Source organism: Stigmatopora argus, chromosome 5 (genome assembly GCF_051989625.1).
Source record: "Stigmatopora argus isolate UIUO_Sarg chromosome 5, RoL_Sarg_1.0, whole genome shotgun sequence".
NCBI lineage: Eukaryota > Metazoa > Chordata > Actinopteri > Syngnathiformes > Syngnathidae > Stigmatopora > Stigmatopora argus.
Window position 1 is genome coordinate 17,479,215 of NC_135391.1, and position 25,786 is coordinate 17,505,000.

General features: G+C 38.4%; 2 protein-coding genes across 3 annotated transcripts in view; both read right to left on the minus strand.

Annotated features, from left to right (window-relative positions):
• Positions 1-488: 488 nt before the first annotated feature.
• il1b (interleukin 1, beta) lies at positions 489-4,746 on the minus strand. Its single transcript, XM_077601164.1, has 4 exons — positions 4,610-4,746; positions 3,762-3,966; positions 2,198-2,353; positions 489-1,000 (listed from the first exon to the last, which is right to left on the minus strand). Exons 2-4 carry the CDS (start codon positions 3,964-3,966, stop codon positions 645-647), a joined length of 717 nt encoding a protein of 238 aa, XP_077457290.1. The 5' UTR covers positions 4,610-4,746; the 3' UTR covers positions 489-644.
• Positions 4,747-10,890: 6,144 nt separating this feature from the next.
• The window catches only part of LOC144073899 (metal transporter CNNM4-like), a 45,426-nt gene continuing 30,530 nt past the window's right edge, over positions 10,891-25,786 (minus strand). Inside the window, exons 6-10 of one of the 2 annotated variants that reach the window (XM_077599820.1) lie at positions 25,154-25,250; positions 23,882-23,944; positions 22,131-22,193; positions 17,370-17,563; positions 10,891-15,724 (exon numbers count right to left, since the gene is read on the minus strand). In XM_077599820.1, the coding sequence (XP_077455946.1) occupies positions 15,494-15,724; positions 17,370-17,563; positions 22,131-22,193; positions 23,882-23,944; positions 25,154-25,250 (648 nt within the window). In that variant the 3' untranslated portion in view covers positions 10,891-15,493. The remainder of the gene's footprint in view (positions 15,725-17,369; positions 17,564-22,130; positions 22,194-23,881; positions 23,945-25,153; positions 25,251-25,786) is intronic. The other variant, XM_077599819.1, reaches the window with a different exon arrangement.

A 25,786-nucleotide genomic window follows, 5' to 3' on the forward strand; every position in this document is an offset into this window, starting at 1 on the left:
TTTTGCATGGTAGAGTATGCTCGGACTGTCAATTGCAAGGCACATGGAGAGAGACAACCATTCGCGCTCACAGTCATACCGAGGGGAAATCAAAAATTAAATTAAAACAAATAATAAAAAATAAGGATGGTTAGTGCATCGGTCTCACAGTGGGGGACCTGGGTTCAAATCCAGGTCGGTCCACCTGTTTGGAGTTTGCATGATCACCCCGGGCCGGTGTGGGTTTTCTCCGGGTACTCCGGTTTCCTGCCACATTCCAAAGACATGCATGGTAGGCTGATTCGACACTCTAAATTGCCCTCAGGTACGGGTGTGATCGTGAATGGTTGTCCGTCTCCTCGTGCCCTGGGATTGGCTGGCCACCAATTCAGGGTGTCCCCCGCCTCTGGCCCGAAGTCAGCTGGGATTGGCTCCAGCACCCCCATGTTTTCAATGGAATAGAATGAAAGGGTTAAATTCCACGCTTAAAATATTCTGAGAAATTCTCATGAATTTTTTTAATCACATTTTATTACATGAAAGCAATCACATAAATACACACAACTTTTTAAATAGACAAATAAATGAGTAATAAATACTTTGATAAATACATTCAAATGAAACAAAGCAAGTATTCGATTTAGCCGCCTGTTCTTTTTTTTCTTCTAACTTTGCCTTTGGATGTGGAAGGCGAGATTTCTTTGGGCGCCACGTTGAGACATCTCTACCGCCATGTGTTCCTCTTCGGCCGTGCTGATGAACCAGTTTGGGTATTGCGCCGACGCCAGTGTGCTCAGGCTGACTGCCGAGTCACGCTTGTAGAAGAGGAAGCGCAGCATGTCGCTGTCCTGGGTAACCGACATCAAACTCTGCCTGTCCTGTACCGGCTCAAGGTGCAACGTGGGCCTATCGCCCTCCTGGTGGCACGACAGGTATAGATTGGTGCCCTTGATGCCCAGGGCCACCGGCTGGGCCTCCGTATTGGGGAACGGCTGCACGTAGGTGGACATGTTCAGGTTCACTGCAAAAAAACATGGAATGTTAGAACATACACTGGTGCCTCCGTGGCGTTGTCATTATTGGGAGCTGATAAGCCTCATCTCATCTCATTTTCTGAACCGCTTTATCTTCATTAGGCTTGCGGGGGTGCTGGCGCCAATCCCTGCTGTCTCCAGGCTAGAGGCGGGGGACACCCTGAATCAGTGGCCAGCCGATCGCAGGGCACGAGAAGACAGACAACCATTCACACCCACACTAATACCTAGGGGCAATTTAGAGTGTCCAATCAGCCTACCATGCATGTTTTTGGAATGTGGGAGGAAACCGGAGTACCCGGAGGAAACCCACACAGGCCCGGGGAGAACATGGAAGCTCCACACAGGTAGACCAACCTGGATTTGAAACCAGGACCCCAGAGCTGTGAGGCCAACGTGCTAACCACTCGCACCACCGGGCTGCCCAGCTGATAAGTTAAGTAATTAATTCCTTTTCCAAAATGCTTATCTTCACAAGGGTCACAGGGGTGCCGTAGCCTATCCCAGCTAACTTTGGGAACTAGGCAGGGGCACCCTGAATCAGTGGCCAGTTAATCTCAGTGCAGAAGGAGATAGACTACCATTCACGCTTACACTCATACCGATTGGCAATTTAGATTGTACAACCGGGCTACCATGCATGTGTTTGTGATGTGGGAGGAAACCGGAGTACCCAGAGAAAACCCACCAATTCAGAGTTTCCCCCACCTGGTGCCCACAGTTGGCTGGGATAGTAGGTCACATAGCAGTTTTGATTTTCCAAATATGTATAAGATCGCCTCGTATTGTTACATATTCACAATATTTTAAATTATAGCTCAGTGGATTGGACATCTATCACTGTCAATGGCAGCCAAATAGTTTTTTTTTTTTTTAATTAAGTAAAGGAAATCAAAAAGCAGAATTATAAATTTTAAAAGAATTTAACTACGCTGAAATTAAAAACAAAAACTAAAAAAATAAAAAGTGTGCAACTACAAATATGTACCAATACAAGAAAAAAATCAAAGGAAAAACGGTAAAACAAACTAACAAAGAATGAAAACCTTAATTAAACCAACCAATGGGCTTTGTGGCTGCCATTCCGTTGAAAGTGATACCGTAATACAATGTTGAAAGAAACATTGCCCAAACATTCTCTGTCTTGGTTTGTGTCATTGGAGATGTAGAGGAAATGTACACACCTTTGCGGTGACTGTTTCCTCCCTGCAACGTGACAGCGTGCAGCTCCATGCAGTCCCTGACCAGCACCATACTTTTTTTCTGACTGTCGCTCACGCTGCACTGATACTGGCCCGTCCTTGTGAACTGATTGGTCGGAGCTCGCGCGACCATGAAAACTGAAACAAAACAAAAGAAACGATATATTAAAAAAAACAGTAAGAACCAAAAACACGCCAGATTCCTCAATAGACGTGAAAAAGAATCAAATCTGGACTGTTTTTTTTCTTTTTTACTATAATGTAAAATAATTCAATCAAACAATTATCATCAAAACTCACCAGTTAGCTCCACTAAAAGTAAAGCTTTAGTTGGCAATTTTTTTTCCCAATCATTTATTTTATTGACACGCGTAACCTAGACATGATGTTTTTAACAGAAAATTGCTTAGGCCAAGATAATAGCGTAACAGTTCTGATCAAGTTAAGCCCCCCCATGATTGCCATTCTGTTAAAAAGCCCTTGTCAAGCTGTTCTCGTCACAATTTTCAGACTATCCAGAGGTCTCCAAACTATTCCACGAATGGCCGCAGTAGCTGCGGTATTTCATTCCAATCAAACAAGATGACACGTTTTCAACAATCTGGTGTCTTATTCTTATTCTGAACCGCTTATCCTCACAAAGGTCGCGGGGGTCTTATATGCGTAATCAGTTGATTGTAGTCAGCTACCGCTTGTTTTACCAGACACCTGATTGGTAAAATTGCCTGAGCTGAATCAGTTGGATCAAAGGGCCGACGGGAGTGCACGTATTCAATCCAACAATCTGTTGTCTTAAAAAATATAATCAGTTCAATCAGATGCTCCACACAGTAAGGACCTACCCGGAATCAAACCCAGAACTGTGAGGCCAACGCCCTAGCCACTCATCCACCTTTTTTTTTGTTTTTTGGGGGGGGTGACCCGGAGGACGAGTGATTAGCGCGTTGGCCTCACACTTCTGGGATCAGTTCAATCATTCAATCAATTACAGCCCAAAAGATCATCAACCTCCCCCTACCCACCCTGTCCAGGGTTTACGAATCCCGGTGCCTTAGAAGGGCAGAGAGCCTTATAAAAGACAATACACATCCTGGCTTCCACCATAGAGCTATAACTACCAAAACAAACAGGCTCAAGGACAGTTTCTTCCCAAGAGCTGTCGCCATATTCAACTCGAGTTCTGCAGCTAGGACCTAATCAAGACTTACTACTTGTACTTATTATGTTGACCACTTATTCATCTATTACTATTTTGTTATTATTATTTATAATTACTATTTAGTGATTATTTAATTATCATTACTATATATTGATTTTCTATGTGTTTGCTTGTTTGTTGGATTTAATGTCGATACTGTCAACGTCAATGAATGAGTTAAAAACGTGAAAAAAGACAATTTGCACCATTTTTCAACGCCTCTAAACAGTTTATCAACCATGAAGAAACCATAGTTGTCAATGACTTTGTTCATAGGTTAATTATCCATTGGTCGATCAATCCTGGCAGCCCTGAGAAAGTCATGACTGTATATACTGTGAAACATACCGTCCGCGAAATCGTCTACGATGTTGAGGAAGCTCTCTGCGCCGATTTTGTTCTCCATGGCTGTCTGGGTGGGAGCGCGCTTTGACCTTTCCATGGAGACCACCAGGGTGACCAACTGCCTCATGGTCACTGGATGATGGGAGAGCTCCAAGCCCAGTCCCGCCGACAACTCGGGGCTAACGTGGCGTCTCTTCTCTGTGGCCATCTTTTAACAGAGATATATTGTTAGTCTATTCTCAATATACACATTTAATGTAGTTTTGCTGCTCATAATCATATATATTGCCGTATTTACTGTAACATATTAAGAGTTATTCCGATAAGTCGCACCCGGGTATAAGTCGCACCAGCCAAAAAATGCATCATTAAGGAGGAAAAAAACATATATAAGTCGCACTGGAGTATAAATCGCATTTTTGCACCAAAAGAACATGCCATCTTGAAAGGCAATTTAAAATAAAAAATAAAATAGAGAACAACAGGCTGAATAAGTGTATGGTATATTAACGTTACATGACTGACATGCCTGGTAATGTCAGTAACGGCGTAACATATTAAGAGTTATTCAGATAATTCTAGTATAAAAAAATGCTAACAAGTTTACCAAACTATCAGTTTCACTCCAAATCACGAAATCCAATGAAATCTTCATTACAATTATTTCACTGTTGAAATTATCAACTTGCGGTTTAGTGTGAAAATAACATGTGAAATGATATAATAATGTGTTAATAATTTCACACATAAGTCGCGGCAGAGTATAAGTCGCACTCCCAGCCAAACTATGTAAAAAACTGCGATTTAGAATCCGAAAAATACGGTATACAAAAAAAAATCTATAAAAATACCTTTTTGGGTGCAGATGCTGTAGGAGTAGTAGTAGTAGTCGTAGTAGTGGTAGTAAGAACTGGAGTAATTCTCAGTTGTATTGTTGCTGTGACTTTGCTTGCAAGTTGTGACCTGAGTATCTTTATACCCCTTTAGCAGGGATGAGGAAATTCCCGCCCGCATGTGGACAGGAAGTGGGACGGCTCACGATGACGATCCCACACCGTTGTGATGCAATAAGTGACACAAAATGTGTGGGATGTCGAAAGCCGGCAGGTTGTAAACTGAGAGCATCCACGTATTTCGGCATTAAGTCTATGACGATGATGGACGTCCAATTATGTGAAATCCAATTGTTGTTCTGCTGTGAAATGAAAAGAGCTCGTCACTACTAGACGTCAAATTCCTTTGAACTGTGACGGTGGTAGCGAATGAACCTTTCGTTTAAAATAATTATGGAAGGAAACCACAGATTATTATCTAATTTTCAGGATATATTAGTAATATGAAAGTTTCATAATGAAACAGAAGGGGTGATTAAATTATGTGGTAGTGAGATCAAAGTTGACTCATCTCATTTTCTGAACCACTTTATCCTCACTAGGGTCCCAGGGGGTGCTGGAGCCTATCCCAGCTGACTTCAGGACACCCTGATTTGGTGGTCAGCCAATCGCAGGGCACAAGGAGACAAACAACCATTCACGCTTACACTCATACTTAGGGGCAATTTAGAGTGTCCAATCAGCCTACCATGCATGTCTTTGAGATGTGGAAGGAAACCGGAGTACCCGGAGAAAACCCACACAGGCCCAGAAAGAACATGCAAACTCCACACAGATGGACCGACCTGGATTTGAACCCAGGTCTCCCACTGCACTGTGAGGCCGACGCGCTAACCACTCAGGCACCGCGGTGGTCACCATTCAAAGTTCACTAAGGTTAGAAATATCTTTGTCTTTAAGATAAACCAAAAATGAAGATCGGCATTATTATCATTTTTTTTACTACAAATGCTGCAGAAAGACAAATAAATGGGAAAAAAATCATTCACCAGATAATACTACACTGCTCACAAAAAATAAAGGAACACATTAAAGAAGCATATTAGATACATCAAATCTCAATATGATGTTGGATATCTGAAAAATAATGACACGGCAATGTCTTAGGAAAAAAAAAGGATGTCATGTCTTATAATGGAAATAAAACTTTTCAGCATTCAGATGGCTCAATTGCATACCTGTCAACCTCTGCTGATAACTGCCCTTATAAATGATTATGATTCCCCTTACAAACCCCCAAAAAACCTTACAAACACCGTACGAGTCGTACGGTGTTTGTAAGGTTTTTTGGGGGTTTGTAAGGGGAATCATAATCATTTATAAGGGCAGTTATCGGCAGAGGTTGACAGGTATGCAATTGTGTACACAGCCTAAAATCAGAGTGAAATGAAGATGTGGCAGGATAGTCCATTTTTTTTCAAAAACTTTTCAGTATCTGGTGTGGTATGCTCCTAATGAGCCGACAAATGGTGTCTTGTGGCATTTCCTCTCAAATGTCGCACCGATGTTCTGTTGGGTTTGAGTCAGGGGACCGTGAAGGTCATGCATTAAGGTGCGAATGTCTTGTGTTTGTCTATATGTTTTTAAAAATCCTTTAGAACAGGGGTGTCAAACCGATACCGCCGAGGGCCGCAGTGGGACCTCTTCTTTGTTCCAACCGATCCAGTGCCGACATTTTAACCAATCAGGTGTCTTCTAAAATAAGTAGCACCTGACTTTAATTAACTGATTATACTTGCAAAAGGTATCCTCTTGTTGAGTTGGAATGAAACCTGCACCCACTGCGGCTTTTTGAGGACCGGTTTGACACTCCTGCATTAAGAGGAAACCAGAAACTACTGCAGACTCGTGTAGCATCTGCCGATGGGTTTAAGGATTTCATCTTGATGCTTTGTGGCCGTCAGAGCACCATTTTCTAGGCAGTGATTAACGATGGCTTTGGATGCTGAACAAAAAAATAAAAATAATACACATCGCGGTTAATGTAGACCAGACATGGCCGCGATAATGGAAAAATTGCGAAGTAGGGTCACCCCTATTATAACTTGCTTCAGTCCTGAATCCTCGTAGCAAGAGTGGCTTCCACTTATGAGTTTCAGCGTGGATTTTCACATTTTTATGAACTTAAAAAAATATATGTTTTAAAATAATTAATAGCAGAAAAAAATTGCAAAGAAATGAATTCACGATAAGTGAAGTAGCAATAAACAAGGGAGGACTGTAATTGATTTCATGGCAGGTCCAATAAAAAAAGTGTTCCTTTAACTTTGGTGAGCAGTGGATAATAATTCATAATTAACACCAAAGTATAGTTAGCTTTGTTTTTTTTACTATTTAAGCAGTAGTTTGTGAGTGTGTTGTGTGTACTGAAGAACACAAAGCATTCTTTCAAAAATAAGTCATTTTTCATTGTCAAAAATCACAATTACAGCCTTAAAAACCTCAGTCATGTGATTAAATCTACATTTTTTAAAGCACTTTTTTTGTAGACCAGAATAAACAGGACTTTTTTACATGTTTTACTGTACTTGCTTACAAGTTACAAGTTATTTACTATTTTTGGATTGAAATACAAAGTTTGTAGTATTTGCGTGGTTAGTCCTTGTGCAAGTATGGCCTTGTTTATGATTTCACAACTTCTGCTCAAACTGCCGTGGGGAAACTACCATGTGCGTTGTCTGGAACAAGGAAATATGCGTGCGAATTGTTCACCTGGGAGAGTTTTTTAAATGATTTTATCATCGCAACCAGGTTAAACAAGAATAGTCATGGCTTTAAACGACATGTTACGAAAGAAGTATGAACGTTAAGGTGAAAAAACAATAACTCAATACAAAAGAATTATACATGGAATGGCTGCTATTTTCGTGTGTTTTTACAGTAGTTGGAAAATATATAATATATATTATATGTTCAAATTTATACATTCGATAAACTTTTTTGTGCAATAATTCTCCTTTTTTAATATGATGTCTGTCCATTTGGATTTGTAGGGGTTTATTGTTTCCCTTGGTTACCCATTTGTTGCAACCGTATTTTTCGCAAATGCATTTTTTTTTGTAATGATGTTTTTGAGACTGAATTTTCACTACTTAATGTTTTGTAATGGAATTTTTTATGACTGAATAATTTTGGAATCTAAATTTTCCACCACAGATTTTTGAATTATTACCACTTTTTTATGACTCAATGTTTTTATTATTGTTTACAGCTGAGTTTTTCTTGTGACTCGGTTTATTTGATTTTTTCGCAACAGAATTTTAGCTGGAAATTTTTTGTAACTGATTTTTTTTACAATAGATATTTTCGTGACTGATTTTTTATGATTGCATTTTTTTTGCGAGGAATCCTCAAGACTAGCTTTTTAAAAACTAAACTTTTGCCACTCGATTATATTTCGTCAGACGTTTTTGCTAAATTTTTGCAAAAGATTTCTTACGATGGTACTTTTTGTAACAGATTTTCTTTTGCAAGGATTCATCACAACACATTTCTTTTCAAACAGATTTTGGTGAACTTTTGCAATTTTATTTCATCAGATTTTTTGCAACTACATTTTTTTGCAGCTGATGTTTTGACAACTGAAATTTATAAATTTTTAATGGTTGCATTTTTTGTCACATAATTTTTTTGCATGGAATCCTCATGAGTGATTTTTTTAAAATATGTTTTTGTGAACTTGAGCAACTTCATTTTTGCAATGGAAGTTTTAGCAATTTTGTTGCCTTTAAACATTTTATGACAGCATTTTTGCTACAAAATCTTTGTAACTAAATTTAGGAACATAAACTTTTTTTACATATTCATTTATTCTTCAAAAAAGAAGCAAATATTTCGAAAGGATACCACATATATATATATATATATATATATATATATATATATATATATATATATATATATATATATATATATATATATATATATATATATGGTATCCTTTCGAAATATTTGCTTCTTTTTTTTAACCACTACATATATATCTCATGCCTAGATGCAAAAAATGTTTCCTGCATGCCACAGAAGTGGATAACAGCAACATCTGATGAAATCCAGCACGTTGCGACATCGTTTCCAGGCACGACAACAAGGGAGTGAAAGCATTTTAGTTTTCCTTTCAATCGTGGAATAATGTTACACCATTGGGAATTTTCTGGGCCAAACCAGTTTTGAGTACAAACTGATGATGATGAAATAGTGTAATAGTGTAGGAAAAGAGCTGTCGTCATCAACATTTGTGCGTAAAACAAACATTTATGTATAGTATGAAAATTTCAGGTTACAAAACCTTTTGAGACGCAAATGAATGCCTCAAGATACGAAAAAAAGATCCAAATTAAGAAAACATCAATACATTTCCTAAATCCGTTATTTTATTTTGAAATTTTACCTTTTTGTTATGCTTCTTATTCATTTTATTAACATTAATAAAGCATTTTCTTATATTTTTTTCTAATTTTTGTGTTTCTCACATCTTTTATACAAAATTGGGACACTTTGACCAATTTTAAATGGTTTAGTTGGTAGTTGTGTGAGGACCGTGGAATGAATTAGAGAATTTACATATAAAGTACTGCTCTACTTACGAATTTTCAAGTTACGAAAAAAGTTCTGGAACCAATTAATTTTGTAAGTAGAGGTACGACTGTATACAGACGCTCCCCCACTTACGAACGCAATGGGTTCCGAGCGATTGTTCATAAGTTGAATTTGTTTGTAAGTTGATTCAGTGCTATATTTTGTATTATAATTTATGTTTAAGGCCGATATAAGTATATTGAAGGTTTATATAAGTGCATTTGTATGTTTAAGGCTTGTATAAGTAACACGCATTGGTTTGTACTGGAAAAAAAAACATTTAATAAAATGGAGAGAATATGTACAGTACTGTAGAGAGAGAGATAGATTTATGTATTAGAAACTGGCCAAAAGAAGCGACCTAATGACGATTGCACAGTTTTCTTCTTTATTTCATCATAAATGATGCGGTAGCACTGTATGGCATCATTCAGTTGATTTGCAAACTTTGTGCAACGTTCAATATTTGGGTCCTGCTGCTCGATCTTTCTGTTTATAAATGGTACTGAATGTGCAACGCTCACCACTCTCACGTGCATCAAGCTTCGTTATTATTGCCACTCGTTTCAAATGAAATGGCTTGCCTCTTCCTTGCAACTCCCTCAATAGAAGCCTTTAGCTTTTTACCAACCATATTCAATATTGGATGCATGAGATATTTAATGATACAAATGAAAAAGGTTCTTTGCACACTGGAGATACATTCACGCACTTCCGCATTGCAACGAAGAAGAAGGTAGATGCTGGGTGAGCTGAGCTCTCACAGCGCCAGGCGTCGGTATTAGCGGCGGAAAGAAGTACTACTCCGAAAAAGGCCCGAAATACAAAATTGGACTTGCGAACATTTTTGGACTTAAATGCAATTTGCAGACATGTTCGTATGTACCGTTGTTCGTAAGTTGAATGTTCGTAAGTAGGGGAGCGTCTGTATATGGTTCATAAAGTCACTCAGTACGGGTGGTTATGGAACAGATCAACCATGTAATATATAGCGAATAATATATTTATTTATTCACACATTATGGTAAATATTTCTCTGTTTTACTATGCATATTCATGTCAATATTGTCTGCCTCTCTGGTTCGGAAAATGAATGAATGAAATAAATGGTTGTATATAAATCATATCCCTCTTGGAACAAACAAGCTAAATCCGTATATAACTTAATTTAACGACCGATCCATTTTTGTTGTTGTGCCCTGTTATTGGCTGGCCATCAATTCAGGGTGTTCCCCGCCTGGTGCCGAAGTCAGCTGGGATAGGCCCCAGCACCCCCCACAACACTTGTGAGGATAAACAGTACAGAAAATAAATGAAATAATGAGGAACTGAGTTCTCATGGAAGGGGATGTTCAAAATTTTGCTAAAAACCAACTGATGATGTCTTTGTTTCTTTCTAGTCCTGTGAAGGTGTTTCTCCCTTCGTCAATCTCCCATAAAAAGGTTGTGAGGTTTGATAGTGTTTTTTCACTGTCAATTATTAAAGGTTTTTTTTGCAATTTGTTTTTTTTACAGAGGTTCAGATTTCCTCAAGTTTTGTTGCATAGCTTGCTTTAGCTTTCCTACAATTTGTATTTGGCATGCCATAATTTGTTCTTTCCTTCCTGACAAATAGACTTTTTATTTTTTATTACTGTCCAAAATGTATATATATATATATATATTTTTAAAGAAATTCATCTCAGGTTTATTATTAACAACATTCATCATGAAACCTCATCAAGACAAAAATTACAAAACAATATTTACAACCTTTATATAATTTGGGATTTGTCTTTAAATGAGCGGTGGGGAACAAAAAAAAAAGCTGTTTTTTTTCCAGTTCCTTTCCGCCGTTGCACACAATCATCCTTGACAATATTTTTGAGGTACATCAAAAATTGCTAACTTGATTGACAGGCACTAGGAATAAACAATACCAGGGTGATTGAAAACAGTCAGGGTTGATTAATTGATTGCATCGCAAAAAAATACAGCACAAAGTTCCCGAGTGTCGCTGAAGGCAACAATCCGTGTCATTGAATGCACTTTCATTTTTAACAAAGCCTTTAGTGCGATATTAAGAAAACGAAATCCTTCAAAACATTTTGGGGTGTTTGGGGAAATACAGTTTTCCTAATTAAAGTGCGTCCAAGAATAACTCACCAAAAAAGCGAATTTTATATGCCCCCCAAAAAATGACGGCGAGAGATATCCAATCCGCCCGAAGGAGGAGGATTCATCCGTTTGTTCGTTCGCTGCCAACCTTTCCACTTCAAACGGAGTGGACGTCTCAGGCTGTCAACGGCAGACAATGAGTTACGGAGGGCCAGGTACGGGTGAACATCATATTTGGAAACAGCGTATTTTGTATTTGAGAATCAAGTGGGAAATTTACAAGAATTTAAGGAACAAAATACTCATTTGACAATACGGATTGTTACGTTGCAAGAATTTCACGAATATGTAATTGAATTTTACAGAGAATATCAGCTTTTTTGATCATGATGATTGTCAAATTTGAAAGAATTTCAAAAAAAATCAATTTAGAATTTGGGAGAAAATTGACATCACCGAATGCCTTTAAAAAAAAAATACAATTTGGTGTGACTGGCTTTTGAAGAAATATGTAAATTAATAAAAATTTGTTAGGGTATTTTAATTTCCCTTGATTGATTTATTTATTTTTTACAAGAAATGATGTTTTAACATTGAGTATCACAGTTTTAAAACCTAAGATGTAAGTTGAACCATTTTCAGTGTTAGGAAAAATATAATTGAATTTGAAAACAATGAAAATAAAATTGTATTGTTAGGAAAATAAAATCGATAATCTGAAAAAAATGTGATAAATCTTTTGCTTTAGAGGAAAAAAATAGATGAATTTACAGGCGAAATTTGTCTTGTTTACCTGAATTTAAAAATCTAAATCTTACAAAATAAGACATATTTTCAAAATAAAATTCAAATAAAAACAATTAGCCATTATTTGAAATATTGAGAGAATAAATCAAACTGGGTGAAGGATCATAAAATTATGAGGATAAACAAGCTTGAAGTAAAAAATAATTAAGTCAGTTTTTCCTTAGTTATTTTTACTGTTGTTAATTTGAATTTAACATTTCTATCAGCAATGTTCGTTGGTTTTAAAACAACTTTTCTATTTTTTTTCCCCAGGCCTTCAGAATTTAACGTACCATAAGTCATTAAGAACAAACATTTTCACAGTCAATTCCCACAAGGCCTGGAGTGATCTTTTTTTTCATTTTTAACATTTTAACCTGGGAAATTTACAATACAATACAAAAAAAAAGTATAGCAACAACTCTCTTATGCCGTCAATGTCTGAACGAGGGAAGCGTATTATTAGGAATTATATCCCTTTGACAGTTTCAACCTAATAAAAATGAGCACAAATGTCCTATTAAAAAAACAACAACAACTTGTGTTCCTTTAAGAGGCTCACTTGATATTTTACAGTAAAACAAAAAGGAGTGTGTGTACACGTTTCCCCACATATAATTAAAGCCGACACGTGCAGTAAATGCACAAAACAGAGCAATCATCTCACCAACAGGTCGAACAATTTCACGTTTTTCAGTACGTCAAAAAACAAACACACAGCCGTCGAAAAAGTACCGAGAAGGATTAGCGCCATGCTAGGTGACTTAACACATTAGCTACTATGGACGTCCAATCCATTTTGACTGGGAGGGTTTGTCAGTGATTAAACAATTGATTCAGGAAAGTTGCCCCCAGTAATATCGCCCCCGCAGACGCGACGCTACAGCTTGTCGTCATATAGCTTTTGATTCAAAACAGTGGTTCACATTCAAATCTTTGGTATTTTGGCTGAAATGCCAAACCTCTAAGTTAGACAAACTCATTGTCTTCCATTGACAGCCCTAGACGTCTAATCCATTAGAACCCTTGACAGGGAAAGTGTTGTTTTGACTCATTGATTTTTTATTTTGTTAATCCATAACAACGTGACGTCCACATGTATGTGGATTTTGGGTCGCGTGGGTCACAATATTAACATATTGGCTGCCCTTGGCGAAAAACATCCAAACAATTTTGATTGGGAGGTCTGGCAGCAATCAGCTCAGATTGCCTCGAAAATATAGCCCCACTTGAATTGGATTGAGAGCATTTGGATGATCCAGAAGAGGACTGGGAGAATATGTTAGGGTCAGATGAAACCAAAATAGAACCTTTTGGTAGAAACACAGGTTCTCGTGTTTGGAGGAGAAAGAATCCTGAATTGCATCCGAAGAACATCATACCCACTGTGAAGCATGGGGGTGGTAACATCATGCTTTGGGTCTGTTTTTTTGCAAAGGGACCAGGACGACTGATCTGTGTAAAGGAAAGAATGAATGGGGCAATGTATCAAGTGATTTTGAGTGAAAATCTCCAAATCTCAACCCCATAGAAAATCTGTGGAGGGAGTTGAAAGTCTGTGTTGCCCAACGACAGCCGCAAAACATCACTGCTCTACAGCAGATCTGCATGGACGAATGGGCCAAAATACCAGCAACAGTGTGTGAAAAGCTTGTGAAGAGTTACAGAAAATGTTTGGCCTCTGTTATTGCCAACAAAGGGTACATAAAGTATTGAGATGAACTTTTCTGTCTCTCATGGTTGAGGTTTACCCATGTTGACAATTACAGGCCTCTCTAATCTTTTCAAGTAGGATCACTTGCACAATTGGTGGTTGACTAAATACTTATTTGCCCCACTATATATGTTCTTCTATTAAATAAAACAAACTCAAACAGCAAAACAATAGAATGATTAAGTAGTATTACACTGACATGAGTATCGGTACCGATAGAGCACTAAAATGACATCAGCAGTAAATGGGAGAACTAAGAAATGTGAAATAGGTCATTATCAAGCGGCCTGGCGGCATGAGTGGTTTGCGCGTCGGCCTCAAAGGTCTGGGGTCCTGGGTTCAAATCCAGGTCAGTCCACCTGCGTGGGTTTCCTCCGGGTACTCCGGTTTCCTCCCACATTCCAAAAACATGCATGGTAGGCTGATTGGATACTCTAAATTGCCCCCGAGTACGGGTGTGAGTGTGCATGGTTGTCCATCTCCTTGCGCCCCGCCTCCGGAGTCAGCTGGGATAGACTCCAGCACCCCCCGCAACCCTAATGAGGATAAAGCGGTTGGGAAAATAAATGAATGAAAGGTAATTATCAAGATCTAGACTCCAAACACGGATTGCCTTACACAAAATGATGATACAAGTTCAAATGTGTGGCGTCCAATCAGCCTTCTGTTCTGAATTTCAATGAGCTTCACTAGTAGACGTCCGGTTCATTTGAAGCGGAAGGTGGCAGCAGATGGCCATGCGTTCAAATGGTTTAAACATCTAACAATGTCAATGGGAGCAAAATGAGTTAAAAAAAAAGTGTTCTTCCTCTGGCCAAGATGCACCCTCCCACCATTTAGTTTATCACTAGCTGATGTCCAATCCATTGAAGTGGGAGGGTGGCAGCAATTTTGGGAGCTATAAATGTTATTGATGCAACACTAATAAAAACATTTTTTTAAAATAATTAAAAAGTGAAACAAAAAAAACAAAAAAATTGAAATTGGGTGGTAGTGAATGATCAGGATTCTGTGACATTGATGGATATATACATTTAATATATTAGACCTGGGAGGGTCTGGCAGAAAAAATAAAGAAAAAAAGAAATATACTATATATACGTATATTTAATTGAAAAATTAAAAACGCGTCAAAATTTAAATGGGCTGGCAGTGATTTAACATTATTTAATCCCAATAACGGGAATAGATGATCAATCTCTTTGTGCAGAAGAAACTGGCTTCATTTTTCTTTAAAGTAAAAAAATATGAATAATGTGACAGTGAATAATCAAGTTTACGTCCAATCCATTTGGTTTGGGCTGACAAAAAAAAAAATTTGATGGAGATGGACGTCCAATCCATTTCAAATGGGCTAAAAGAGTTGAAATATTTTTGGTAGTAGTTGTCGTTTCTAATGTGGCAAAAATCCTTCTGACGTACGAAACAACGAAATTTTCTCTTCAAGCGAAATGTTCCTATTTTTGGTTCCTGTGACACAGCGGCCCATCGAAACGCTACATTCATCATGGTGCTGATTGTCGTCACGGTTAGACACACTCCAACAATAATCTCTCTATGGAATATAGGTCGATTTGGATTTTGGGGAAGGAGGGTAGTGGGGGAATGAGTCTCCCTGAGTCTCGGCGGCGTGCAAGCGTGCGCGGGAAGAAGAGGTGGCGGCGGTGTCAGACACTGTTTTCCGGCTGTCCTCGGTGGTTGGCGTCGCGGGGTGAGTTCTGTTGGTTGAGGAGCAGCAAGGTGGTCTCGTCGGGTCCGTTCTCCACAGACCCCGTCTCTGCCAGGGTGACGTCAGCGGGATCGCACGGGTCCCCCGCTTCGTGGACGCTCTCGGGCGACTGCTGCGTGCTGTCCAGACGAGACGCCATCAGACCGTTCTGGTACTGCGTACGAGTGATCTGGACGGTGAGGTCACAGTCATTCGGTTATATCAGCACATTCTCAAAAAGAGGTTTAAGTACAGCTTTGTCAGAACATATTCGACTTCAAGCTTGTTAACAACTTGAAGTCGGATGGTCCGTGCAGCTTGAATTTCCAAAATGAAATTCTAGACCGACTGGGAAATTTTGCGTGAGCAGGCAGCATTGTCAGTAATACCGGACAAGAACCAAATTTGGTCAGGACAGACTTAAATGTGTTTTGTTTCACTTTGAAAACGATCCTTGTGAGGATAAACTATACGGAAAATGAATGGATGAAAGTCTGTCTGAAACTAATCTACATCAGTGTAATTTCCGCAGTATGAGGCGCACCCAAAAGACTGGAATTTTCTCAAAATCCGACAGTGTGTCTTATATATGGATGAAGATTAGTTAATCATGGTATGACATTCACTTTAGCGCAGCTTTACGTCTCTAGTGGATGCATAACGCAACCAAAACCTAATGCGCCTTATAATGGAAGTCTAGATGGAAAGTCTTTTAAAATATGCCACCTAATGAAAGTGCGCCTTAGAGTTGGAAAATACAGTAAACTTTAGTGAATCATATCAAACACTGATTAGACCACCACCATTGTCATATTAATGTCATTTTCTTATTCTTCCATTTATGTCCAATATAGTCAGACACTTGTTCAGTGCACTGACATGCATTTACAGCACCATCCAATCAAACTGCAAACTTTTGTCTTTTTGTATTTCTTTCCTTTTTTTCTTTATAAATCCTTTTTTTAACGATTAGAGAGCACCATCAAAAAGTCAAAGTTTGTAAAAATAAGGCACATGCATGTTCTCTGACCACCACTGCACTGGCTCCTGAAAATAGATCAATCAAACAGCTGTGCCAGAATTGATGTTCGATGGAAAGTGGGGCGGCCCAGTGGAGAAGTGGTTATCTCGTTGGCCTCACAGCTCTGGGGTCCCTGGGTTCAAATCCAGGTTGGTCCACCTGTGTGGAGTTTGCATGTTCTCTCTGGGCCTGCGTGGGTTTCCTCCGGGTACTCCGGTTTCCTCCCACATTCCAAAAACATGCATGGTGGGCTGATTGGACACTGAATTGCCCCTAGGTAGGAATCTGGGCGTGAATGGTTATTTGTCTCCTTGTGCCCTGCGATCGGCCTGCCACCGATTCAGGGTGTCCCCCGCCTCTGGCCCGGAGTCAGCTGGGATAGGCTCCAGCACCCCCCACGACCCTAATGGGAATAAAGCGGTTCAGAAAATGTGATGAGAACTTGTAATTTTGAGTACCTCATCATACCAAACTAACAGCACTTAAATGGATACAACTGTTACGCTAACTTAAATGATAAGATTTTTGGGCAACACATTTCTGAGAAAGCGGAACATGAAATTAATGGGGAATTTTTAAGCAAAGTTGTGTAATTTTTTTCTTTTATAGTGTAGCATTCACAATATGTGATTTTTGAACATTTTGCAATGTTTATTTCATGCTATTGGACCTATGTAATGTATTATTGAATGTTTTATGGGGAAATTATATGGCAAGTCACTTCTATTTTATAGGATTTCACTGATTGGCTGCAATTGACAAAGCTAGACGTCCAACCCAGGCAGCAAAAGAGTTAGGTAACTGTGGTCTGTACCTTGACGAACTGCAGATCGGTGAGGGCTCGCACGTAGAAGTCGGGCGTATAGACGGTGCTGACGTTGAGCTGACTGCTGAGCACGCTGTTGAGCTGACTGGTGCTGCCGCTCGCCGACAGCGACTCGACACGGTCGGCGCCGCTCAGCGACGACGTGCGGTTCAGGCCGCCGTGGTGCGAAGGTGAGCGGAACTCTGCCGAGACACATCGCACAAGTCGTGTTAACGGAGACGTTCAACCCATTTGAACGGGTGCTGACTGGTCATGCTTAAAGAAGCACTATGTAAGATCGGCACTTGACTTGTTCATGAAATGGCCCTAATATTTCAATACAGTAATACCTTGAATTAAGAGTGCCCCAACATACGAGGAATTTGAGATATGAGTAAAATTACGAGCAAATATTTACCTTGAGATACGAGACAAATTTTGAGATGCGAGCATACGAGACAGCCAGGTGGCCAGGCCGCAAGAGGCCTTATGATTATATCTTTCTCGCCGCATCTCCCTCGTGCAATGACCTCTTTGAGCACTGGACGGAACGTTGCATTTTTCCATGTTTTTTCTGCATTAGTCAGTGCAGAATTAAGGGAAACACAATAGGCCTAAAGCAAGCCGGTGCAATGAAAGGTAGTGCGAAGAAAAGGCATATGATGACAATCGATAATAAGCACGAAATAATCGAAAAACATGAGTAGTGTACGTGTGACTGAGCTGGCTCGCCAATACGGCTGGAGAAGCAGGAAGTTCGTCTCGAAAGCCATGGTCGAATACATGAACCTCTTTGCCTTGGTTATTGCACAAGGTTTAAATTTAGCGTAACGTAAAACTTCTTTATAAATGTGTGTGTATAGGAATCCAAGTTCATTTAAGTTAGATTTAAAGTTTATGTTACGTTACGAGCGCATCCGTCAAGTCTCTCTCTATCTCTCTTTCTCTCCCATCCGTGAACTCCCCGTTGTATTGAATAAACCTCATTTTATTATTAAACATCATAACCACTAGTTATTTGTTATTCTCTTAGTAGATGGTGAATTACAACCAATAAAAATATGATTTTCCCATTCCAATATCCTGTTTTGTGTTTTTTTCAGGGGGGGGAACAAATTAATTTGTATTTAGTTCATTTCTATGGGAAACATTGATTATAGATATGAGTAAATTGACATACGAGCTCAGTCCCGGAACACATTAAGCTTGTATCTCAAGATAGTTTTTTTTTGGAAAGACTGTTCCTAATGGTTGAGCCAAAATTTGAAAAGTCTATTGTCACCCCTGATAGGTTTGTGTTGATTCTGTGTTTACAACGGATGTCCTGCCCTCCCTCCACCAATCAGCCATTTATACAATATCAATTCTGTTTTTGTTCGGGTTACCACAGCTTTATGGGCTACGTAAACTATGGTAGCTTTCACAGTCATATTTAACAATGTCATCTACCAATCGTTACTCTATTACAGGGGTGGCCAAGTCCAGTCTTTGAGAGCCGCCATTCCGGTCTGTTTTCTGTATCTCCCTCCTCTACCACACCCGATTATTTGATTCAGGTGTGTTGGTGGAGGGAGATCTGGAAAACAGCCCGGATTGCGGCTCTCAAAGACCGGAGTTGGCCACCCCTGCTCTATTATATATCAGGGGGGGTGTATTACTTTATATCTGGTGATACGATTCAATCCCGATAAATCCCAATACTACACTAAGATGCTTGCGATTCTTGTATATCGGTTGGGCAAAAAAAACAAAAACGGAAAAAAGTGATCAAAATAGACAAAAGTACATAGATAATATATTTCTGAAACCTCATTCAGTACTCAAGTAGTTACGTTTTTGTTTATGGTTGAACAACATATGGCCTTATTTATAACATTTTCTCAGTTTTTAGTGCAGACCTGCTTTACTGTGAACTATCTTATATGAAGGATTTTAAATATGGAAAAAAAAAATCTTAAAAGGATTTATGTATAGCACTCAATAACGCAGTTTATTTTAAAAATAAAATGGCAGGTCAAAATACTAGCTGAATATTTCAGGTATACCAACCAGCAAAGAGCCAAAATAAATAAATCAATTATTCAAGTGAGGTGAAAGACTTTAGTTTGGGCATTACTGTCCACTTAATGTAGAAAAAAATGATATGCTACTTGAGCTGGGAAACAGCGCCCTCTTGCGCCAAAGCACAATTACAATATTGTCGGAGTACAGTCGTACCTCAATTTACGAATGCGTCTAGGAACGAAATTTTTAGGTTTGATATGCATAAGGACGTCCCAACATACGAAAACCAGATCCAAGTGACCTAATCCCCTGTTGTTTGTCGACACAGAGTTCTTCATTTAAAATTCTTGGTGCGAATGAAATGAATAAGTGGGCCCTGTTATTAATCGAAAAACAGAAGAAGAAAGTGGCGTGCGGTTGACTAATATCGCAAGGCAATATCACTGGCGAGTAAGCCACCACCTAGCATTGCTAAGCTATTTAACCAGAAGGAAGCATTACTGTACTCTGTACTGAACAGCGAGATGGAGTTTTGAATTCATAATTTGAAGTGGTTTAGATCTGTATATATGTGCATGGGTTTGTGTGCTAACGTTAACTTGCTGTACTTTATTACTGCATGAATAGAACATGTTTTTGCATGCTTTTTTAATTCGTTTTAATACATTAATAAATAATTTCATTTTTGTCTATTTCGCACATCTTTCATACAAATGTGAGACACTTTGTTCATTTTTAAGGACCGTGGAACAAATTACAGAATTTACATATAAAGTACTGCTCTACTTCCAAAAAATCCAAGTTAGGTAAAAAGTTCTGGTTAATTTTGTAGGTAGAGGTTTGACTGTAATTGTGCACACATTCAGCATTTATGCTTTTCTTACAGCACAAACACATCGTAGTGTACTACATGTTAGCACACTTGGTGACTGGGTGCTTCCAACTAGTGGATGGGAGGGGAGGTGCAGCCACCTATTGATAATTTCATCCTAAAACATAAGTTTAAAGACCGTTCCAGATGTATTTTGACTGGATACGAGAATTGTGGAATGTAATATCGCAAAATCAAATTTATAATATACAGTAATACCTCGCCGCTCTGTGGATCGACTATTGCTTATTAACCATTGCGACTTGGATCTGCTAAATATATATGAAAAGTGTAGGAACAATAGTAGAAGCATGAAATAGGTGTGAAAAAGGCAAGTCACAACTGAAGAGTATTTCACTGGTCATTTCCTACATTTGCGTGTAAAATAATAGTAGAGAGAGGGTTTTAAAAATCCAAATAATAAATAGACACCATAAAAACAGGGCCCCAAAGTTGCAGGTATTATTTTGGGTGATTTTTTTAATTAAAATGGATGGTGGAATAAAATCATCTTTGTGGATGCATTACTAAATGAGATATTAACTGCCAGTGTGGTGAAATGCTGTTGAGAAAGGGTTCAGTAGTTCAGGGTGAAAAAAACACTGACAAACACGGAAGTCATTACTCGGCTCGTTTTGTGTATCTTTGGATTGATATGGTAAGCCGGGAATTGAAATATGACTTAAGTTAAAAGTTTGTGTACATTTATTTGGATTGGGTTGTTTGCCTGAGGCAAAAATAGCATCTTTACACATCCACATAGTACTTATGTTTGTTGCTAATTGAAATGCATGAAGGAATTTGTCTTTGTGGATGATGCTGATGTAGTTCAGAAAAGTACTTTAGTTTCCCTCCAGTAATGATGGCATGAAAAACTAACCTGGACTCGTAACTCGCATCTTTTGAATTTCTTTTTTGAAAACTTCCCTTTTGTGTTAACTTCTCTTGCTTATTGTTTTTTTTTGTTATGCCCCAATATAACCCCAGTGCAATTTGAGTCTCTTTTGTTAGACTGTAGCATCATTTACTCATTTCATTTTTGGTATTTAATAGTCTTAGGATATAGTTTTTTTGGCCTGTCCTTTTTTATTGAAATGCAACATTGGTATAAAAAACGCATGATTCTCCATGGCAAAGCACTTGTCAGGCAAATCTATGCTTAGCGCTTGAATATTTTGATCCCGGTTGAACCACCAGTTTTGGCCATCAGTCTTACATCATGCTACTTAAATCTTTTATAGGGCAATCATTTAAATACTGTTGAATTAAAAAAACACACTTTACTTATTTACACGCTAAAATTAAGATTTACAGGGCCCAACAATTGTTTCTAACTCCTGATATTGTACCCAAACAGGAAGCACCTGTAAATGCTCCAAAATTTACATGAAGTGGACCAAAATTTACCAGCGGATGCCCAGAAATTCTAGGACTTTTTTTTGTATTTAGATTTGATTATATTATAATTCGATGTATTCTTTAAAAAAATGATTAAAAAAACAATTAAGTAACAATAATTGAAATGAAAGTTTTCTTTAAATCACCAAAAGTAGTTGATTGCCCTATAAAAAGTTATGTGCCATTGACAGCAATAGACGTTCAATACATTTGAAATAGGATGTTCAAACGAATTGGATGTCTATCACTGTCCAAAAAGTTGTCCATTGAATCAAATAGAAGTTCAAATGAAAAACTTTCCAGAAGCTGTTTCATAATTTGTCACACAATTAGTCACAAACATCCATCTAATTATTTTTTTTAACAATGTCCGGGAGGTGTCTCCTTTGGAAGGAATTTTTATTTGGTTATTTTCCAGCTAACAATCGAGTGCATCATACCAAAACTGTGTCATGCACAAAGGCATGGGCACACACGTTCACACCCAGAATAATGACGATTACCAGTCAGCGTCTGCCGTCCGGGAGGAAGCCTCAGTGAGTCATAGGACACGGTTTTACCTACACACGGCAACTTCAATGTTAAATTGTTGTTCTATTTTTTTTTTTAATAGACCGTAAAGCTAACTACAAACTAAACTAATTGTAAACCAGTTAAAATGTGAGTTAGTGATTAGCACCAAATGGCATGTTATAGGAATCTTCTAACATCCAGTAGGGAACTGAAGAGAAAATTTAAAATTATTTAACAGTAATAGATATAAATATATTCATGTAAAGTTAAAAAACTCAATTACGATAGAGTATTAAATCATAAAATGAGAGGGGGAAAAAATAAAAATCAGGCCCAGGAGAATCAAGTCGTAATATTACGAGAAGAGTTGGAATACGACAATAAAGTTGAAATATTACAAGAATTAAGTACCGTATTTTCACGAGTATAAGGCGCACATAAGTCTTAAATTTTCTCCAAAATAGACAGGGCGCTTTATAATCCAGTGCGCTTTATATATGGACCAATACTAAAATTGTTATCACGATAAAATCAAGTAAATCATTCGATAGGACAACTACGGCAAGCAGCCCCCGACTCTACTATTTTCCCGTAGAAAAAGTACTGCGCAGTGACTGCTGGGATATATAGTTCTTTTGTCAACTCACCCAGTATGACGGCGAGCACACTAATTTGGTGCTCGCCGTCATTTCGGCTGTATTTACAAAAGAAATCCTGCCGCTAGATGTTGGCGTCAACAGAGCATTCAGAGCTAAGCGGCGAACTATATATATATATTATAAATGGATGAATATCGAACCGCAACATGATATTATGGCTACGTGAGGCATATGTCAAGCGACCGGATGGCTCGCCGTCACTTTTGATTTGCGACCAAGTCACGAAAATGAAATGATGACGTGTGGGTGTAGCGTGCATTTGGTGCATGTAGCACCAAATTAGTGTGTTCGCCGTCATCCTGGGTGTATTGACAAAAGAACTCTATATCCCAGCAGTCACTGCGCACTGGAAATAGAGTCTGGGGCTGCTTCCCGCAGCCAGCGCTATTGCGGTTCGATATTAATCCATATATAATATATATATGCCATGCCTGGCTGAGTCTATAAAAACGGTGCGTCCTTTGTGTGTTTAAAATACAGAAATAGCACTAGTTACCGACACCGCGGCTAAAAATATGATGCGCTGTATAGTCATGAAAATACGGTAGTAATATTACGAGACGTAGCGATGTGCCTTCTCCATTAAAATAAACTAAAATTAGCATCTTTTGAGGCCGTATCTCCATAACCCAAAATATGTATAATGCTTGGTGAGGCTTTTTAAACAACCAAAAATAGTCACTTCCCCTCTGAAGCGTCAATTCAAATAATTTAGCCCACCAAACCCTCCCCAACCCCCCTTCTCATCATAAAATGTCTTCTACTGGATGTTGAGCAATTATCTAGAGAATGATGAATGAGTTAGTATACTAAAACCTACATTGTTGATAGTTTATGATTTATTCTAACATGCAAACTAGAATTATGAATTAAATAAAGACTGAGGTCACACTAGCCGCTTATGGCTCAGCAACGTTGGCTATGCATTCTCCTTGTTCCCGCTGTGACCATCTTGACAGCTACATTAGTTCCTAAGGCTACTTTGACACTTTCATATCAAGTTTCCAATCAAAACCTAAGAGGCTACAATCCCCCTTGCATCGGTGTTAAAGACACCCCAACATGCCGGAAGTTACCTGGAAAACGAGCGAACAGAGAAAACCTCTTAAAGGAGAGAAGCCGAGGACGGGGTGCGGCCGCTGAGAGGAGAAAGTACAAATAGTGATCGACCGGTAGATTCCGAAGCCATCACGGCAGCGGACAAAAACGGTGCGTTCATGCAAAAATTAGGTGGCTTTGGGCTTCTCGTTGTGAGCATATTGCGGTGGGGATGGGAGTTATGATATGGAACAATGTTTCATACTTTAAAAGCTGAAGATTCTGTGGAAAGGAGCGATGAGAGCAGGAATTAAGAAAGAGGGAATACATTCAAGGAACAAAAAAACTGAGGTAAAACAAGCAGACAATTATTTTGACTAAAATATAGAATTTCACATGAGTTGATAAAACTCATCTTTGTTGCAGGCCACATTGTAGTTAGGAATTGCTTCGAAGGGCCATGTCAGCCAAATCAGTACAGTAATCCCTCGATTATCGCGTCTTCACTTTTCGCAAATTCAGTACTTTGCGATTTTTCTCCACAAATCTTTTTTTTATTTTTTTAAAGTTCGTAAAAATGCGAAAATCCACGCTAGAACTCGTAAGCGGAAGCCACTCTTGCTTGCTACTAGGACTCAGAACTGAAGGGAAAAAAGTTATAATAGGGGTAACCCTACTTTGCGATTTTTCGATTATCGCGGCCATGTCTGGTCTACATTAACCACGAAATTTGAGGGATTACGGTAATAATTTTTAGGTGTCTTACTGCAATTGACGGCACTAAACATCCTAAGCATTTTGATCGGAAAGGGTAAATGAACCCATTACTATTCCAATAAATACGCAAAAATAGAGTAGAAAACCGAATTGGAAAAAACATACAGCTCAAAATTTGACAATCCTAAAATAGAAAGATCATAAAAGATCAGAGTAGATATAGAAAAGTAAAATATTTAAAACAAATGAATTAATTATTTCATTAAAATAAAAGTGTATAAAATTATTGTAAAAATAATTTCTCCATTTTCCAGTTTTGAAGTTAAGGTTTGAAATAATTAAAAAAACTATAAAAAAACTATTTATTCATGATTGTTCAATTTTTAGTTATTAAAAAAAGTTTGATTACTACTTTTTCAGGTACTTATAAATGCCTTTTGATGTTTTTAGTGTATGTTAAATATAAATTCAGGCATGAAGGTGTTAAAGCAACCATTTTACGAGGTGGTACGCAACTCCAACGAGAGAAATGCTAAAAGAAAGAAGGAAAATTAAAGGATAGCTTGGTTGACCTGTACGCAGGGGCTACTCACCTAGCATGGGAGCGCTGAGTGCCATGATGCCATAGTAAGAGAATGGCCCCGTTTCAAATTTCATGTTCTCGTTGCCGGCCTCCACTTCCACTCGGCCCTGATGCAGACAGAAAACTTTTAACATAAGATATGAATTTCACAGTCTTCACTGTTCTAATAAAAGTAAGCAGCTAGAGTAGTAGCCAAGAAAAATTATTTGACTTGTCAACAGTTGACATGGATTTGATCTGAAGTAGGAGTGGAAGCAAATGAATATTCATTCATTCGCTGCCAACCTTTCCCATTTCAAATTAAATGGATATCTTCCACTGTCAGTTGCACCCAGAACATTAAAAAAATCTTTAAAAAAAATAATAATCTGACAAAGTCTGATAGATAGTTTCCTTCATTATAATTCTGATGGCTCATAGCCCTGCCATCATGCCCCCCGGATGCCATGCTAAGTCTTTTCATGCTTTAGCTGTGAATTAAAATGCATTTCTCACTAGAAGACCATTCCATAATCCATTTGAAGCAGGATGGTGGCAGAAAAATGTTTATTCGCTCCCACTTCAAATTAGTTGAATTTCTATTACTGATGAACACATTCAAACACACTTTAAAATCTAAAAATAACTAATTAGGGAACCTATG

Excerpts from the sequence above, each read along its gene's own strand:
- il1b (XM_077601164.1), bottom strand. The coding sequence starts at position 3,966 with ATGGCCACAGAGAAGAGACGCCACGTTAGCCCCGAGTTGTCGGCGGGA. Across the intron at positions 2,354-3,761 it reads CGTAGACGATTTCGCGGACG|TTTTCATGGTCGCGCGAGCT; the intron begins GTATGTTTCACA and ends GTTTTGTTTCAG. Across the intron at positions 1,001-2,197 it reads AGGAAACAGTCACCGCAAAG|TGAACCTGAACATGTCCACC; the intron begins GTGTGTACATTT and ends GTTTTTTTGCAG.